Source organism: Paramisgurnus dabryanus, chromosome 9 (genome assembly GCF_030506205.2).
Source record: "Paramisgurnus dabryanus chromosome 9, PD_genome_1.1, whole genome shotgun sequence".
NCBI lineage: Eukaryota > Metazoa > Chordata > Actinopteri > Cypriniformes > Cobitidae > Paramisgurnus > Paramisgurnus dabryanus.
Window position 1 is genome coordinate 18,731,984 of NC_133345.1, and position 19,061 is coordinate 18,751,044.

At 38.6% G+C, this 19,061-nt stretch overlaps 1 protein-coding gene and 1 long non-coding RNA gene across 2 annotated transcripts; one reads left to right on the top strand and one right to left on the bottom strand.

Annotated features, from left to right (window-relative positions):
• Positions 1-13,829: 13,829 nt before the first annotated feature.
• Positions 13,830-16,377, bottom strand: LOC135746449 (uncharacterized). Its single transcript, XR_010531571.2, has 6 exons — positions 15,975-16,377; positions 15,761-15,834; positions 15,054-15,146; positions 14,822-14,885; positions 14,657-14,755; positions 13,830-13,985 (listed from the first exon to the last, which is right to left on the bottom strand). It is a non-coding gene; the product is annotated as an uncharacterized lncRNA (long non-coding RNA).
• Positions 16,378-16,857: 480 nt separating this feature from the next.
• LOC135746403 (uncharacterized) lies at positions 16,858-18,767 on the top strand. The gene is made up of 3 exons (XM_073815680.1): positions 16,858-17,076; positions 17,596-17,880; positions 17,984-18,767. Exons 1-3 carry the CDS (start codon positions 16,996-16,998, stop codon positions 18,014-18,016), a joined length of 399 nt encoding a protein of 132 aa, XP_073671781.1. The 5' UTR covers positions 16,858-16,995; the 3' UTR covers positions 18,017-18,767.
• Positions 18,768-19,061: the final 294 nt, after the last annotated feature.

A 19,061-nucleotide genomic window follows, 5' to 3' on the forward strand; every position in this document is an offset into this window, starting at 1 on the left:
GGATCAGAAAGACAAGCCGTCTAAGTTACTGAAGACAACAGGTACACGAGAATACGACACAAAAACATCAACACAATGCTGCATAACACTAAACTTTTTAGCTGTTTGTGAAATATTAATCATAATGTGTTTGGGCTAATTTTACACATGAGAGTCTCTCTTACTGACCTGATCGCGTATATGCCTTTTCAATAGTAGAATCACGCTGCGTGTGCGTGCAATTGTTGAAAAACCATATGAAGATTATTTGATACAAAATCCGATGGAAACAACGGAGAAATATCAATATTTCTCATATGTAATACGTTTGTAGACTAACTGCTAATGGATGTTATATTGTGAACACTTAGCATGGAGATTTCAGCAGCGCGAGCTTGTCTGGGGTTATGACAGACGCGCAGTTTCATAATAAGAGCACGCAGTCTTTTTATGAATGAATTCACATTTAAATATGACCTCATTGCATAAAATGTAGTAGAGACGATTGAAGACGAAAATGAAGAGAGATTTTATCTTAGTTTTTATTTTATGCAAAACATTTTAGTCTCGTCTTTTTTGGTCAACAAAAATACATGTTAATTTAGTCTTAGTCAGCGTTTTTGAATATGTGTGTAGTCTCGTCATCGTTTCGTCTTAGTCATGGAAAAAAGGTCGTTGACGAACATATTCCGTCTCGTCTCGTCTGACGAAATTAACACTAGACAGAAGTTGGACTTTATAGCTTTTCCACAGGTAATTCAGCATATTCGTTTACCTCTGTATGTACAGTCTACGTTGTAAACTTGAAGTTTTATAGTTCCCTTGCTAACTATAGCATGATTATGCATAACACTTGTTAGTGTAAACATGCATGTGTTTTAATGTGTTCGAACAGCCACACGCCGTCTCTCCGCCCATTTATGTAATCTGAGGTACTGAGATAAATGTTTTTCATCTTCTCTGACCTCTAGCACAAACACACAGTGACAGCCCTATTTTTAGCCTTTCATTGATAAAACTAACGCCGCTGATCTGCGCGTCTTTCGTTTCATTTTACATGCGTCTGAAAGTTGAGCGATCTTATTTCACCAATATCAGAGAAAGCTCTTACATATACACGGACATGTAACATGTTTACTTAAAACATAAGCATTGGACTCTGACATAATTAGTTTGCGTCCATTTAAACCCGTCATTACTCCTGCTCATGATTAAATGACAGGAGAGGGACTCGTCCACAGACCATCCCCTCAGTATTCTGGAGAGAAGCGGTCGAAAATGGACAAAAAGAGATGGATTTAAACACCAAGTGTAAACGTGATGTGTCTCTCTCATCCACTTGTGATCCGATCGTCGAAAACACATCTTAATACCAAGTGTAACAGCCCCTGGGATATTTTTTCTCGCGTCGATGAAAAAGGAGTGTCTAAGCTACGTTTATGGATGTATGTGATTTTAAGCGGACATATCATGAAAATCAGACTTTTTCCATGTTTAACATAAATCTGTGTGCTTTGATGGATCACAGGCAAAGGACATTGCAAATTGTTCATTTTTTTCATTGCTTTTGCTTTATAGCTACTGGAAGCCATGTTAACCTTGGCATGACACGGCCACCGTACGAGTTAAAATGCGTTCCGAATGGGGGGGCTAGAAAGTAATATTCAGTTGGTTGTCATATAGAATTTCACCGCTAGATGGGAGTAGATCTTACACAGTGAAGCTTTAAGTGACTAATATCAGCCTTTGTGGCTGTGCTCTTATGCTGCGTTTACACCAACGCGTTTGAGGCGTCAAAATTGCGTCTACGCCGCCTAGTTTGCCGCTTGAACAGTTAGAATGCATTCACACGTCAAGAGCAAAGTAGACGCGCGGTAAAATCAAGCATTTGGTGGACGTCAGAGGCTAAATCTGATTCTTGTGGGAGGGGCAAGTGCTATGCGGTTTTCTGTTGGCAAGATGACTGATGTTGATTGTGCATTTATGGAGAGAGTTACCGGCTTGTATTTGGTAACCTTACTATAGGGGGAAAATAAACGGCGTGGGTCGATAAACGCCACGTGACTCAAAAGTGAAATGTGTATTAAAACTTACCAGGTTGCCCAATGTCCTCACTGACACTCTTCGAAGCGAGGTCCTTTTTATTTCTGTCTCTATAGAAATAAAAACTTGTGTCGTATAGCTGCTTACGGACAATATCAAGCATTCCTTCAGGTTGAATGAGTGACTCTGGGCGGGCAGCAAGCAGACTCCTGATTGGTTAACGCGGCACAAGTTACGCCAGTTCAAATTTTTCAACTCGGGTGTCAGCCGTAAATTTGCGTCAAACGCAAAATGCACAAAAAACACCATTTGCGCATACCGCGGTGCAGAAGACGTAAATTTCACCTCATTCAGGGGGTCTAGTTTGCGTGAATGGCGTGAATTGAGCGCCTGGCGCGGTATGCACAAATGGTATTTTGCCATTATTCGCGTCGCGAGACCTCACATTGACGTAACATTGAAATCAGTTGTGCTTCCTGCGTCTACCGCGGCTGGTGTAAACGCAGCATTACATCTGAACAGTTGCCTTTACATTTCTTATGAATCTGATCCGAGCCGCTGGTCTAGTGAGTAGTAATGTGTGCAGCGGTTTGGGCAGACATACTGTCGGCGATCTGAGTTTGAATACTGGCTTGGCTTATTTCTGTTTTATTCATGACAAACATTTGTAAAGTTCATAGCAACTCAGCTAAAAATTAAATAAGTCATAATACTTGGGCATAAAAGGCTGTCATCTTTTTGTTAATGGGATTGCATCTGCATGAAATTAATATAATAACATACAGTCCTCAGTTTATTTACTTCTGATATTTTAAGCGTGATGAAAAATTTAATGTACGCATTTAGATTTAATTTGCAACAACAACTCTTTTCTTTAAAATATATGCTTGTAGTTTGCTTTATACACTTGCAGTAACACATTCAGTTTTAGTAGTAAAAAGGATTGCCCTGTTTTTAAATTGCTGTTGCCATCGTTATATCGGAGCTCCATTGATGATGGCTTTTCATAGTGTTTGTGCACGCGCTTAACTCAGAGTCAACCTTCTCAAGAGTCGATTAAACTAACTCAGATCAGCTGTTCTGTAACCGAAAACTCAGAATTTCCATTCTCAGGGTAAGTCAACTCAGAGTTCAAGTTTTAACTCAGAGTTGGTTGAACTTCTTTACTGAAACGGGCCCCGCTGTTAACAAGCTGAATCACTGAAGAAACACAAGCAGAGGAGAAGAGACTAACAGAGAACACAATTACAACACAGCCTTATATGTACATGAACTGCAAATATAAGAAGATATTTCAAAATCTCACAAGATAAACAGCATTGCCATGTTGACTTATAATAGAAATACTAGAATTATAATGTTTTCATTTGTGGAAATGTTCCTAAAATTTTAATAGGTTGAATTCTATTACATTTAAAACAAACTTTGCCTGTTTCATCTGAACTTCAAGTCGCCATAACTGTGATTTGGGTTGGTTACTTTCTGATAGAGGAATTAATTAATGGCTGAGCTCTATTATTTTTTTAAACATTTTGGTGAAACAATTATTGATGAAAAGACTATATTTAGAGAAAGAAATATATAATATAAATGTTATTGAAGGGATAGTTCAACCAAAAATGAAAATGATGTCAGCATTTCATCACCCTCATCTTGTTCAAAGCTTGAACTTATGAGTTTCTTTCTTCTGTTAAACACAAACGAAGATATTTTGATAAATGATGGTAACCACACAGTTGATGCCATCCACCCCCAAAAAATACTATGGCACAACATGAGGGTGAGTAAATGACCCAGAAAGCAAGTTTGTAAACCACATCTAATAGCCGTCACAGGCCAGACATCTAGGCTGAAACAAGGCAATATTTGGGCTGTCAGTGAGAATTTATTAGATGTCTAACCATAGCCCAAAAATAAATGAAATAAATGAAAGCAAACCCCTTGTTATCATTGTTGACTTTGATCTCACAATTTATTTTGGCAAAAATGAGATGTAACCAAATTAAATTTTATTTCGGCTAGAAGTGGGTTACTCAATTTCAGGTCTTAACGGATAGCCGGACAAATGTCGCTATTGCTTGCTAGGTGATGGCAGTATATAATTTTTTGGGTAAACAATCCCTTTAAAGAAGCTTAAAAATAAATGTATTCGCTGTAATATACAAGATGGTTCAACATCAGTGCACCAATAAGCAGATTTAGTGAGAAAAACAAACAATTCATTAAAATTACGCAGCGCCCGAAAATAGTCCCCTTGGTATCTTTCAATCACTCATGTGCATGACCGTACCCACCATTGAGGTCTTCGTCTTGTTTAACTCAACGCTCAGCGCTCGTTCTGCATGTTACGTCTTAGCAACGCGAGACCGCTTCAACAGTAAATGACTCAGTATGCATTTAAATCGATCTGGCGGTAGTGTGATGTCACAAGCCAACAGGTCTGCACTGCACCCCATATTAAGTAAGATAAAGTAAAATTGCTTCCGAGATGACTAATCAAATCACACACAGAGATGCAACTCAAAGGAGGACAACTGCGCGATTCCTCAGAGTGGAAGTGCAAGATGTAAGTAATCAAACGCTGACTATTATACAGCTGTTTAATTATTAGATTCACAGCCTTAAACTTGAAAACCCGACGCATCGTGCGCGGCATTGAAGCTATGTTTAACCACCGGTAGCGCGTTTAAATAAGCCCATGTTCGTCTTTTGGCTTAAACGAACAAATTCACATAACATTTGTGAATGTAGCTGTCTTAGTGAGTATCTTGGTAAATGTTGAGATTTATAAGTATTGTGCTCTCATTTATATTTGATTTGTTTTACTTTTATTTTTGTGAGCCAGGCATTCACATTGCAGAGTGTATGTCATGTGACCCAATCAATGACTGAGTGAATGCACATGTTTCTGTTTAAATAAAGCAAGCCATTCAAAAAGAGAAACTGGTTGATGTGAAACAGTATTCCCCGTTGTCTGTGTAAATTACTCTGCTAACAGGTTATGGGCCCAGATAACGTATAGTTTTGATGTTAGGGCTGGGTAGTCGCCACGAAAACTGCGTGTACCCAAGTTTAAGTTTGAGACAGAAGAGACCTAGCTACGGTTGCAAACATGAACAGAAAGACAAGAGCGGTATCAACGAGCCGCTGGTCAAGGCTTGTCTTTGATGGAGATGAGAATAATTATGAGTTATGGGAGACAAAGTTTTTGGGTCACCTTTGTTTGCAAGGACTGAAAGAGACTATTTTAAATGAGCCTTCTGACGAAGATGAGGAAGACGCGGCGAAAAACGGCGAAGCCTATGCGGAGCTGATACAGTTCTTAGATGACAAAAGTTTGTCGCTAGTCATGAGGGAAGCAGCAGATGACGGACGTGCGGCGCTGGAGATTTTGCGTGGATATTATGCTGGCAAAGGGAAGCCCCGGGTAATAAGCTTGTACACAGAGCTAACTTCACTGCAAAAGTCGTCAAGTGAGAGTGTTACGGAATATGTCATCAGAGCTGAGACTACAATCACTGCTTTGAGAAATGCAGGTGAGGAACTGAGTGACGAACTTTTAACAGCAATGGTTTTGAAAGGACTTCCAGAAACATTTAAGCCATTTACTATCCATGTTACTCAGAGTGATGTTAAAATGACTTTTGCCGAAATTAAGACAAGGCTTAGAAGCTACGAGGACATAGAAAATATGCGGACAGCTGGTCCCGGGGACAACGTAATGAAAGCAAGAGCACATGGAACAAAATCCACTTTAGCTGACTGTGCGGCTGCAAGTGCTGACATTGTCTGTTACAGGTGTGGCACAAAAGGCCATAAAGCAAGAACGTGCCAGCGTAAACAATGGTGCAGTCAATGCAGAACTACCACACACCGCGATGCAACCTTCAGGCGGAGAAAGCAGCGGGATAACGCAAGAAAAGTGTCCGAGGAGCCGGGTGACAAGGAATATGTTTTTCGGGCAAGTGACACTGAGATGTGGAGGCACGAGGATGTAAGAAGAGGCCTTATGGTGGATGCAGGCGCAACTTCACACATCATCACAAACATCGCAAAGTTCCAGAGGTTTGACAGCAGTTTCCAGGCTGACACACACTGCGTGGAATTGGCTGATGGCACGAGGTGCAACGGGGTCGCCAAGCAAAGAGGAGACGCAGCAGTATGGTTGGTAGACAACACGGGATGGCGTTTCAAAACAATACTAAGAAACGCGTTGTACATCCCTACATATCCACAGGATATCTTCTCTGTGAAGGCAGCCACCTCGAACGGAGCAACAGTGATCTTCAGAGAAGGAAAGAATGTTCTGCTACATAAAGACGATACTGAATTCCCCATACAAGTGCATAACAAACTGTACTATTTACACAATAGACAATGAATGTGATGACCAATGTAGAAAATGTTATGATTTGCAGACTTGGCATGAGATATTAGGTCATTGCAATTATGGGGATGTAATTAAGCTTGAGAATGTTGTTGATGGTTTGGAAATTAAGAATAGAGCAGACAAACCTACTCCACGTTGTGAGATTTGCACACAAGGCAAGTTTATTGAGACTAGGAACAGAGAACCAGATGCAAGAGCCAAAGCAGCTTTAGAAATGGTATACACTGATCTAGCAGGGCCTATGGACCCAATGTCTAAAGATGGACATATATGCATTGTCTTTCACAGATGATTATTCTAGTGCTATTTTTGTATATTTTTTGAGAAACAAGAGTGACACAACAACCGCCACAGAAAAATTTCTTGCTGATATGGCTCCATATGGGAGAGTTAAATGCATTAGGTCTGACAATGGGGCAGAGTTCGCAGGAAGGGAGTTCCAGGCCTTATTGAGTAGAAGTGGTATTAAACATGAGACATCTGCACCATACTTTCCACAGCAAAATGGCACTGCCGAACGAAACTGGAGAACCTTATTTGATATGGCTAGGTGCATGCTAAAAGAAAGTGGGTTGCCAAAAACCTTGTGGACCTATGCAGTCCAAACAGCTGCTGTAGTAAGAAACAGATGTTTTAATAACAGGACTAAACAGACAGCTTATTTCATGTTAACAGGCAGGCAACCGAACATTTCTAGGATGCAGAAGTTTGGTATTTCATGTTAAGCTTATCAACATGACAAAGGAAAGCTGAACTTGAGATGTGAGAAGGGCATTTTTGTAGGATATGACAAGAATAGTCCTGCATACATGATCTACTATCCTGATAGCAGGAAAATACAGAAACGCAGACTAGTTGAGTTTCTACCCAGAATAAGCACTGAGGCAGACAAGATACAGATTGATGACGATTATGGGGTTAGAAATAATCTAAGAGAATCAAAAAGTCCTGAAATTAATCTGCAAAGTTCTCAGGGACAGGTCACAGTGAAAGAGCCAGAAGTGTGCGAAAACCAAACACACATGGATGATAAACCTGAACAAAGGAGAAATCCTGCCAGAGAGAGGAAAAGGCCAGGTTATTTAAATGATTATGTTTGTGGTTTTGAAGGTGATGTAGCTGACATTGATTATTGTTACAAACTTGTATGCAATATCCCTCAAACATACAAAGAAGCTGTAACATCAGAGAATGCAGATGAGTGGGTTAAGGCTATGGATGAAGAGATGAAGTCATTAAAGGAAAGTGTAACATTTTCCCTGACCAGTCTACCTGAAGGTAAAGAATTAGTGGGGGGTAAATGGGTCTATGCTATTAAGAGAAATAGTGGTGGAACGGACAAACACAAAGCACGATATGTTGCTAAAGGTTATATTCAAGAGAGAGGTGTGAACTATGACGAGACTTTTTCTCCAACTGCCAGTATGACGAGTATCAGAGTGTTGATTCAGAAAGCAGTACAGGAAAATTTGATTGTTCATCAAATGGATGTAAAGACAGCATATTTACATGCGCCAATTGAATGTGATATTTATATGAAATAGCCAGAGGGTTACGAGGTAAAATCTCAAGGGAATACAAAACTGGTGTATAAACTGGAAAAATCGCTGTATGGACTTAAACAGTCGGGCAGGAACTGGAATCAAATGTTGCATGAGTATCTTTGTGAAATCAAGTTTGTTCAAAATCCAACTGATTATTGTGTTTACACAAAGGTTACAGAAACTGAGAAAGTTTTTATAATCATATGGGTTGATGACTTGATTATTGCAGCCAACAATATGTATGTGCTTAATCATGTGAAAGAGACACTCAGTGCAAAATTAAGAATGAAAGACTTAAGGCTGGTTCAGACAGTACAAATTTAAAATCGTCGGCCGATTTTCCAACCCTGACAGACCCCACACACGGCGATAAAACATCGCGGGTCTAACAGTTTTGGTCGTACAGTTAGTGGTGCGCCAACACATGGCAAAATCAACACATCACACACGAACCGATTTGACTCCGGAGCAGTCCCAGGTCAGACGAGAAATCTCGCAAAATCTCTCGAGATCAAACGTGATTTCAGAGTAAACAATCATGGCGGACGAAGAGGATGCAGTGGCGATAGTTTGCAGTTTGTTTTTAACAGACAAAAATGTTCTCAAAAGAAAAGCCGATGGTCAAAGAAGCGGAGACAAGACAACGGGAGCATAGACTATACTTGCTACATCATGATATGGATGTGAGTTGTTGTGACCCGTGATTTTGTTTACATGACACCGGTACATCCTCGCTTCCTCGTCACCTCGCTTTCTGATTGGCTACACGTCACAGTCCACAGGCTGCATGCTCGTTTGTCCCCGGGAGACACCACACACGAGAAGAAATCGGGCCAAAAAAATCCAACATGTTGGAAATCCCCGATTTGAGATCGGAGCGGACCCGAGGTGCTTCCGAGTAGACGAGAGCAGTCTAAACACACCACACATGGCAAGAATATCTGATCAGTTTATTTTACGATTATCGGAGCATCCTTAAGATTGTCGGAAGGGGTGAATCGGGGCTAAAATCTGCCTAATTATCCTGCCGTGTGAACCAGCCATTAGGAAAATTAACATATTTTCTTGGTATTGATTATGAGCAAGATTGTGATTGTGTTAAAATGTCGCAACATAAGTATGTTGAGAAAATACTTGAGAGATTTGACATGCAAAATCGTAAGTCCAGAGCTCAACCCTAACCCTAACTCAATTGGAAAGGCGTAACGTTAAAAGACAGCGGAGGAGAGGCAGACGAGGAGGGGTAAGACAGCTACTCAAACGGAGGAAGAACCGGCCACCGTTAACCTACATGATCTTGTGTAACGCCAGGTCTCTCCGGAATAAAATGGAGGAGCTTCACATTAACATCAAAGGCTGCTTCGCGTACCGGGACACAAGTCTTATGGTGTTCACGGAAACATGGCTCCACGGAGACATTCCAAACTCAGCTGTGGAAATAGATGGCTTTTCTCTTATTCGGGCTGATAGGACCGAATTATCGGGAAAAGAGAGAGAAGGCGGACTGTGCATATATTCGTGAGTAACAGATGGTGCACACAATACACACTAAGAGAGACTGTCTGTAACCCAAATGTCGAACTACTCTGTGTTAGCCTAAGGCCATTTTATCTCCCCAGAGAGTTTGGGAATGTTGTTGTTTGCGCAGTATACGTTCCGCCGAGTGGTAATGCAGCGAGAGCTGCTTCTATTATCGCGGATTGTGTTCACTGTCAGCTACAGCGAACCCCAAATGCCCCCATTTTTATTATGGGTGATTTTAACAACTGTAAACTGGAACACTCCCTCCCTGGCTTTGCACAATACGTCACAAGTAATACACGTGGAAATAAGATGCTTGACAAATGCTATGGCAACATTAAGGATGCGTACATTGCTAAATTAAAGCCACCTTTAGCAAACTCTGACCACAATACCATACACCTTATACCAAATTACAAGACTGTGCTTAAGCAAAACAAACCACTGACCAAAAGCGTGGCTGTGTGGTCGGCAGACAGCATAGAGACACTCAGGGAATATTTTTCCTGCACAGACTGGAGTATTTTTCATAGCACAAACATAGACGATGCCACTGAGTCAACAACAGGTTACATTCTTTTCTGTGTTGATAATATTGTGGAAAAAAAAGACATTATTATGTACCCCAACAATAAGCCATATATAACAAAAGAGGTGAAGGAGTGCATTAACAGGAAAAAGGCTGCTTTTAGGAGTGGCGATCGACTGCAACTAAAAACAGTACAACAAGAGCTCAATCAGCTGCTAAGGGCAGCCCGGAAGCGACAAAAAGACATTATTGAGGAAGACTTTTCTACATCAAATTCCAAAAGACTGTGGGATTCTGTCAAAGCAATAACTAATATGGCACCCAGCAAGAGACCATTCATATCCATAGACGAAGCTAATAAAGCAAATGAACTAAATCAATTCTACAGCAGGTTCGAGAGAGAGGATTATTCCCATGAGTGTAACATCACCCTGGAGTCCATCTCGTGTGACCCGGAACATACACCTTACGTGGAAAAGCACGTGGTGCAGTCTGTCTTTAAACAGGTGTGCTCCAAAAAGTCCACTGGTCCAGATGGTATTCCTGGTTTCTTGTTAAAAACTTTTGCAAAAGAACTGACCCCAGCTTGGTGGCCCATTTTCCAGCAGTCTCTAAGCACTCACACTGTTCCAAGTCTGTGGAAAAAATCTGTCATTATACCTGTCCCAAAAAATTCATGTCCAAAGGACAATAATGATTACAGACCGATCGCATTGACATCCGTTGTTATGAAATGCCTAGAAAAAATCTTGGTCTCCATGCTCAGAGCAGACACAGACTCACAGCAGGATCCACAGCAGTTTGCCTATAGGCATAAAAAAGGCACAGATGATGCTGTAAATAGCATCACACATTTGATCTCAAAACATCTGGAGGATAACAATGCCTATGCACGTTTGCTTTTTGTAGATTTTAGTTCTGCTTTTAATACAGTCCAACCTCACCTTTTGATTGAGAAACTGATTCAGATGAATGTTAACCCTTTCCTGACCAAATGGTACCACTCTTTTTTAACTAACCGCACTCAGTGTGTAAAGATTAACAACACCTTTTCAAAAGACAACACACATTGGTGCCCCTCAGGGTTGTGTGAGATCACCAGTGTTGTTTACACTCTACACTAATGACTGTAGGAGCACACATACTGGAAACTATATTTTTAAATTTTCAGACGACACAGCCATTTTGAGCCTACTGTACAAGGACAAAGATCCCCATCCTTACTATCGTGAGATAGAAAACTTTGTACAGTGGTGTGATGCCAATAAACTGATTGTGAATGTCAAAAAAAACAGAAGAACTGGTGTTTGATCCCAGAGCAGCAGGGGCCCACAGTTCTGTGGTTATTCATGACACTCCAATTAAACAGGTGCATTCCTATAAATACCTCGGCATACATTGAAAATATGCTCACATGGCAGATCCATGTTGAAAACCTATGTGCTAAACTCCAGCAAAGACTGTAATTTTTGAGGAGGTTGAGGTTGTATGGTGTCAATAAAAAGATCATGAGAATGTTTTACCAAGCTGTTCTAGAGAGCATAATAACCTATGGAATTCAAGCCTGGTATGGCAACCTTTCTATACAATCAAAGAACAGACTCTCAAACATTTTTAAGACTGCAATGAAAATTATAGGGGCGAACGACCTCCCATCCCTTCAATTATTATATGAACAGTCACTGTACAGAGGAGCGCACAAGGTTCTGGCCTACCCCTCACACATCTTAAATCCTGAGTATGTGCTCTTGCCTTCAGGTAGAAGGTATAGAGTTCCAAAATGCAGACTCAATCGTTTCAAAAACTCTTTTGTTCCTGCTTCCATCTCTATCCTGAACAGCAAGGGTCAGGGTCCCTGAGTGTACTTGGCCTATATTACTTTTTTAAATTGTCTAGTCTAGTGTATGTCTATTTTTTATTCTTCAATCTTGACTAGTGATTACTATATTAATTTATAGTATACTACTATACTGTGGTGCTATCCAAGTAATATAAAATAGCCCTTCTAGGATGCTTCCTGTCATATCTATGTTCTCTTTCATTGTGTGTAAAACTAAAGATGACGTGGTGTTAATGATCCCTTAACTATGTGTGACTACATAACACTATGACTGTGAAGTAATATTTGTGATTTCTTAATCATGTAATTAGAGGATGGTATATGGGATTCTTAATTATGTGTTTATAGGGTTGTATATGTGATTTTTAATCAAGTGATTATAGTTTGGTATCTGTGATTTTTTGATCATGTGATTATAGTGTGGTATATGTGATTTTTAACCATATGATTATAGGGTGGTATATGCGATTTTTGATTATATGACTATAGTGTGGTATATGTGATTTTTGATCATGTGATTATAGGGTTGTATGTGTGATTTTTAATCATGTGTTTATAGGGTGGTATATGTGATTTTTGATCAAGTGATTATAGTTTGGTATCTGTGATTTTTTGATCATGTGATTATAGTGTGGTATATGTGATTTTTAACCATATGATTATAGGGTGGTATATTTGATTTTTGATCATGTGATTATAGTGTGGTATATTTGATTTTTGATCATGTGATTATAGTGTGGTATATGTGATTTTTGATCATGTGTTTATAAGGTGGTATATGTGATTTAATCATGTGATTATAGGGGGGCTATTAACTGTGTGATTATGAGGTGGTATATTGGATCGATCATGATGTTATTTGATATAAGGTGGTTTAGGTGATTTTTTTATTTATGAGACCATGTGGTGGTTTTCTTGTAAATCCCTTACTAAGGGATTATTATGATGAAGTGGAACATGGATTGTGTGATTGTGATGCTGTATATGTAACTACATATCCATGCGAATGTCAGATGATACGTGAATTGTAAATGTGAAGATGCAGCATACACTATTGCCCAAGAAAAATTTCCCTAAGGGGACAATAAAGTGTAAAGTAGTAGTAGTAGTACCGAAGAAATGAGTCATGTAAGGAAATACAGGGAAGCAGTAGGTAGCTTAATCTACCTGGCAACATGCACAAGACCAGACCTAAGTTTTATTGTTAGCAAACTGTCACAGTATTTTACTAGACCAACCACAGAACAGTGGAATACGGTCAAGCATGTTTTGAGATATCTAAAAGGGACACAAGACAAAGAACTGTGTTACAGAAAAGGTGAAAATGAGAACTTGATATAGGCATACAGCGATGCAAATTGGGCAGCTGATATAATTGATAGACGTAGTACCACAGGTTACTACATTAGCCTGAACAAAAATGGTCCATTGGTCTCATGGAAAACCAACCCAGTCGGCATTTCAACGTTGATTCAACGTTGAATCAACGTCAGGTACCAACGTTGAATCAACGTTGGATTACCTTTCGGTTTTGCAAAAAATTTCAACGTTGAAATCACGACGTTGTTTCAACGTCACACTTTCAACATAGGTGAATTATGGTTGATATCATGACGCAATTTCAACCTTCTATTTCCTTGTTGTTTTTAACACTAAATATAGATTTTTACTTTACAGTGCAATACTCACTAAATTATTTACTGTAAACGTGTCATTTTTAGTGCAATTATCATATGAATGCAACTTGCTACGCATAACTTACAGTACAACCCCATTCATAAAACTAAACACTTAAGGAAGGTAAAGTTTAAATGTGGACAAATAAAATGGCAGGTGCCTACCCTTTCCAAATAAACATGAAAGCAGCTGTTAAAAATATTTTTATGGATAAAACACATTATTTCAAACAGTTAGGTTTCCAGTTAGTAGTGCAGAAGTGGAATTTTCTAAATATATAATAAAATCATAAAATATGAAACAAAATCATGTTTAAAAGTCATTTTATTAATCTGAATAGAAAAACTTTATTCAAGAAAAACTGCAAATATGAATTTTGTTGTTGGTTTAGTTGACAGTCTTCTTATGGCCACCACCACCCATCTATTCTGGCTCATGCTGTACTTAATATGATGACAGCATCTAAGGAGGGGAAAAAACACAAGATATTTAATTTTCAAAAAATGCTGCATTTTAGCCCATGTACAAAAAAATCTTGTTATTGCACATCAGGGCAAGATGCGTTTTCTTTGATAGTCTGACTTGAAACATTGCATAGCCATCTGATGAAAGAACAAAGCTGTTGTGTTTACGAAGATGACAATGAGGTTCAATTAATATCATCTACAGTGCATTCAGAAATCATACACCTTTCACTTTCAATTTTATGTTGTTGCATGATACTGTAATTGTTTAGATATTTTTACAAAGTAAAAACAGAATTTTAGAAACTTTTGCAAATGTATGAAAAAAGAAAACATCATATTTACATTATACATATTCAGACCCTTTGCAACAACTGAGGTTGCTGAGATGTTTCTACACCTTAAATCGTCCTGATGAACACAAAGATTTTTTAAGGAATGTCTGCAACCAAACTGACCAGAAGCACCATTGACTTACATAGTAGGATAAAGAATACTATGGTTGTGAATGGTGCTTCTGATCGATGTGGTTACAAATGAATCCAATACTGAATGCTTAAGTGATATTAACTTTATATTTTCAACACCCCTAAAAGAGATGCTTAACAAAGCAAACACTGACAGGTTGCTTTACGTGTGGGTCAAACAGCCTTTTGTGTAGTCCCTTACCAATGAAATCAAAGATGGACTTCAGAACTTCTGGATTGTCTGTGTAAGCCTTTAAACTCGCCCAGACCAGCAAGGCATCTTGTTAGCAGACATCCCGACCTGATCAAAAACTTTTGATTAGGAGATGTTCTAATCCTATTTTTAATACATGTTTTACAAACTTACCACAGGTGATCTGGCAAAGCGACTTACGAAACAGCATCTTCCCAAATCTCCTCTTCAGGCTCATCTTAGCGATCATTGCATTTGATAAAGTTTGGAAAAAGAAAAACAAATTTCATTAGTATAGAAATATAAATGTAATCTTTTGGTTAGAAATACAGAAAACTGTGGCCCAAGTACAACTTTTAAAGAAATTAAGAATGTTTACATTTTTTGTCATAACACTATTCATTACCTTTTAAGAAGGAATGATTTGGGGATCTGGAAAGACACACTACTTCACCTCTCTGTATTTTATCACACGTCTTCAAATTGCATGTTGATCTGCCTACAATTTAAAACACATAAAATAAAAACAAGTCATAGCCCCTTTTAAAAAGAAAACAAATTGTGAAATACAAAACACTGCATCTTAATTATTAGGATTAGTAGAATTTGATTTGGTTACAAAACAAATATTAAATTCATTGTAAGGTTTTAGGGGAAACGTTTCACAAAAAAGAAATGGTAAATTACGGATTTCTATTACAACATGGTATCTTGGTGGTGCATTACCAGGGTAGGTGGTAGCTCATTGACAATTAAAAAAAATTATGATTAAAGCCATAATACATAAAGATAAGAACAAATAAATGCTGTCATGTACACCACCACAAAGACCCATTTTTTTCCTGTCAATATGAAGCCTCTATAAAACTTGCATCAACATCCACTCTGAACACTGGATTAACTTTTTTCTCTGTATACTGAAAACAAAGTGTTTGAAATATGTAGGCCTACATACTGTAGAAGGAATAGTGGCATACAAAAGAAATTAATTGCTGTGCTGAAAAGTAACCATTGTATCCTAAATTAGTTTCTTATATTTTCCTAATGACAATGATAAACCAGTCTTGAGAAACAAGTAGCAGGTGTTTTTAAAAAGCCACTCTCAATTCTCACCTGTGAAGTTTCTTGTGTTTGTGTGTCATTCTGTTTCTGACCTGACAACCCTTGCTGTCTGTTTCTTGTTCAATCTTGACAAAATATAAAAAAGAAAAATTAGTGCAATATTGGAAGAGAATTCTATAATGACTTTTATCAGAACATGAATACATACACTTGCATACTGCATTTAAGTAAATACTGTAGAATAGCAGGGTTAACACAACATTACCTGATCCAGATGTAGTGGCTGCTGATGCATGAAAATCTCAGCATTGACAAGATCATCCTCACTATTCTAATTTGAAGGGCTCTGATAACGAAGACATTACAAAAGAGTTATAAAAATATACTAAAAACAAGAGCATTTGTCTAGATAACCATTATTTTCTATTTCCATTAAAACTTGCTAACTATTCAACAAGTAAGCAAAATTACACCGTTACAATGTATTTCAATTCAAATAGAACATGCAAACTTACACGACATGATATTTTCGTACAAAGGAGTTAACTTAAGTGTTTCAAGCCGCTTAAAATCATGGATACTGCGCGAATGACCGCAGGTGAGCGTCATAAGCGTAATTGAGTGATTGCCATGGAAACATGAGGGTCACGTCGACTATCTTGTCCCTTTTAATTTTATAACTGCATTTATACACATTACTACGGAAGCCGAGAGAGGACATGCACTATTATTTTTTTGCATGGTTGTTTTCTTGTGATCACGACTTAATTTCTCGTGATCTCGAGATAACAACGGTTGTTTTCTCGTGATCACGACTTAATTTTCTCGTGATCTCGAGATAACAAAAGTTGTTTTCTCGTGATCACGACTTAATTTTCTCGTGATCTCGAGATAACAAAAGTTGTTTTCTCGTGATCACGACTTAAAGGCGGAGTCCACGATGTTTGAAAAACGGTTTGGAAAAGGAGACGGGCCGACTACCAAAACACACTTATAGCCAATCAAATCAAATCAAATGCCGGGTTGCGTATGTGTGGGGCGGGTCTATCAACAGAAGGTCCAGATTCTATTGGGGTAGGGGCGTGTTTGTTTAGGCGATTTCAAATATCAACACTGGCTTTCAAACATCATGGACTCCGCCTTTAAATTTCTCGTGATCTCGACATAAAGAATCAGAATCCGATGACGTATATTTTTTCGGGTTGGGGGCGGTTTCAATTGACTGCTGGAACTGTACACACACGATGCATCGTCTTCTCCGCCATTAAACAATAATGTAATATCCGATGAAAAAGATGGACTTTATCTCCGCATTGAGAGAGAGGGGTGTTCCAGAGGAGAACCTCACAAAAATGGAGGAAGATAAGGCAAGTTGCGATATGATTAATGTTAAGTGTTGTGGTTTTTGGAATCCTAAGCTTGAGTACGCACGTTAGCGTTAATAACACTGAATTCAGTTTTTACTGTAAACGAAGATCAAATGTAAGCTCTTGACTGTCAGTTTTTTGTAAACTAGATCTGCTGTAAGTTTCGAGACGTTTCACAGCTCATTGTACTATGAATATGTACGTGGGTTAGGCTAATAGCCATTACGAAAATTAACCATATTTTTACTTAAGTTAAAACCAAAAAGCCATAGTTACTGTAGTAAAACCATGGTAACCACGGTTATTTTGAGGTTACTATGTAGTACAATGGTTGCTGATAGTAATCTATACACCAAAAATGGTTACTACACTTTTACCACAATAAAACCATGGTTAATTTTCGTAAAGGATGTAATTACTATATTCATAATGTTAAAAATCTAGCATATTAATGCTCTTTCATCTTTCCAGCTGGATGCATGCATACAACACTAAAAATGTTATGTTGATGTGTTTCAGATTGATCCTAATGTTGCCAAACTACTGAATGATAAAGAATTGTCAAAGTATATTCCTCGATATGGTGACAGGGTCTTTGCACAAAACTGGCTGGAGTTTAATAGAGAAGAAAATGGAAATGAAGAAAGAAAACAGAAATTGATTAACCCATTGAGAGAAAAAATGAATCTACCAGCAATTTCCAATCAGAAAAAAAAGTATGGACATGGCAATAAAAATGCTGAAACCAAGACAAGGAAAATTGAGCTTGGCTGGATGCACTACCAAAATTGTAGCTACAAACAGGTAAGAAGACCCAATGGAGGTGGAACACGAGAAATTGTTGTTAAAAAAGAAGACACTGTGTCATATGTTCTGGATATTGGAAAAAAACTTTTTTTTCCTGAAGGTGAATCAACAAAAGGGAATGCTGATGATTTAAACTTTATGTTGTGTGTCAGTGGCTCTGAAGAACCACTTAAAGAAAACCAGACAATTGTCAGCTTGTACGAGGCAACACATTATAAAATCCTTAGACTCTACGTGTGCACAAGACTCAGAGATCAGGATTGTGATCAGAGTAAAGAAAATGACAGACATTTAACATTAAAGCAACCCCAGCTATCCTCCACCCCAGATGTAGCTCCGAGTACCTCATGTCAATATCTGCACACTCCTCCCTCTACGTCTATGAACTTAAATGATGAAGATGAGGTGGTGGTGTTTCTGGGTAATGATTTAGACACTTCCTTTGACATGGTCTCTGACACGCTTGTATACTCACCTGTACATGTTGATCATGTGGTGACTGACACATTTCTTGAAAGTGTTCCATCTGAGTCAGGTTCAGTCTGCATCCTAGAAGAGGTCATGCCAGTAACAGAAGATCCACTCCAGCCAACTGTCTCCCAGGAACCAATAAACAATTACACATTCTTTGAAAATCCTAGAAATGTGACTGAAAGTGAAACAATTGTTGTACGCAGAGTTCACTGTGTAAATGATATGATTCAGGCTTTCTCAGACAAAAACATACTAAACGCCAATATAACATTTAAACGTGTACTTGAAAATGGTGAGGAGGAAGCAGGCATTGGAGATGGAGTGTTCCAAGACTGTCTTACTGAATTCTGGGAGACATTTTTTGCAACAAGGACTTGTGGAACAACGTATAAGATACCCACTTTGCACCACACATATCAAGACAGAGAGTGTGAAGCCGTTGCACGAATTTTTGCCATTGGATGGCTGCGCTTTGGCTACTTGCCTATTCAGCTTGCACCTCCTTTTCTCAAAGAAGCACTTTCCCTTCCATCATCAGAGACCAGTCTAATGGAGGTGTTTTTCAATTACATTAGCCCAACAGAGAAGGATGTCTTAAGTGAAGCGCTTCAAGACTTCCAAAGTGCTGACATGGATGAGGTCCTAAGTGTACTTAGCAGTCACAACTGCTCTGTGCTTCCAAATCAAAATAATCTTCAAAAAAT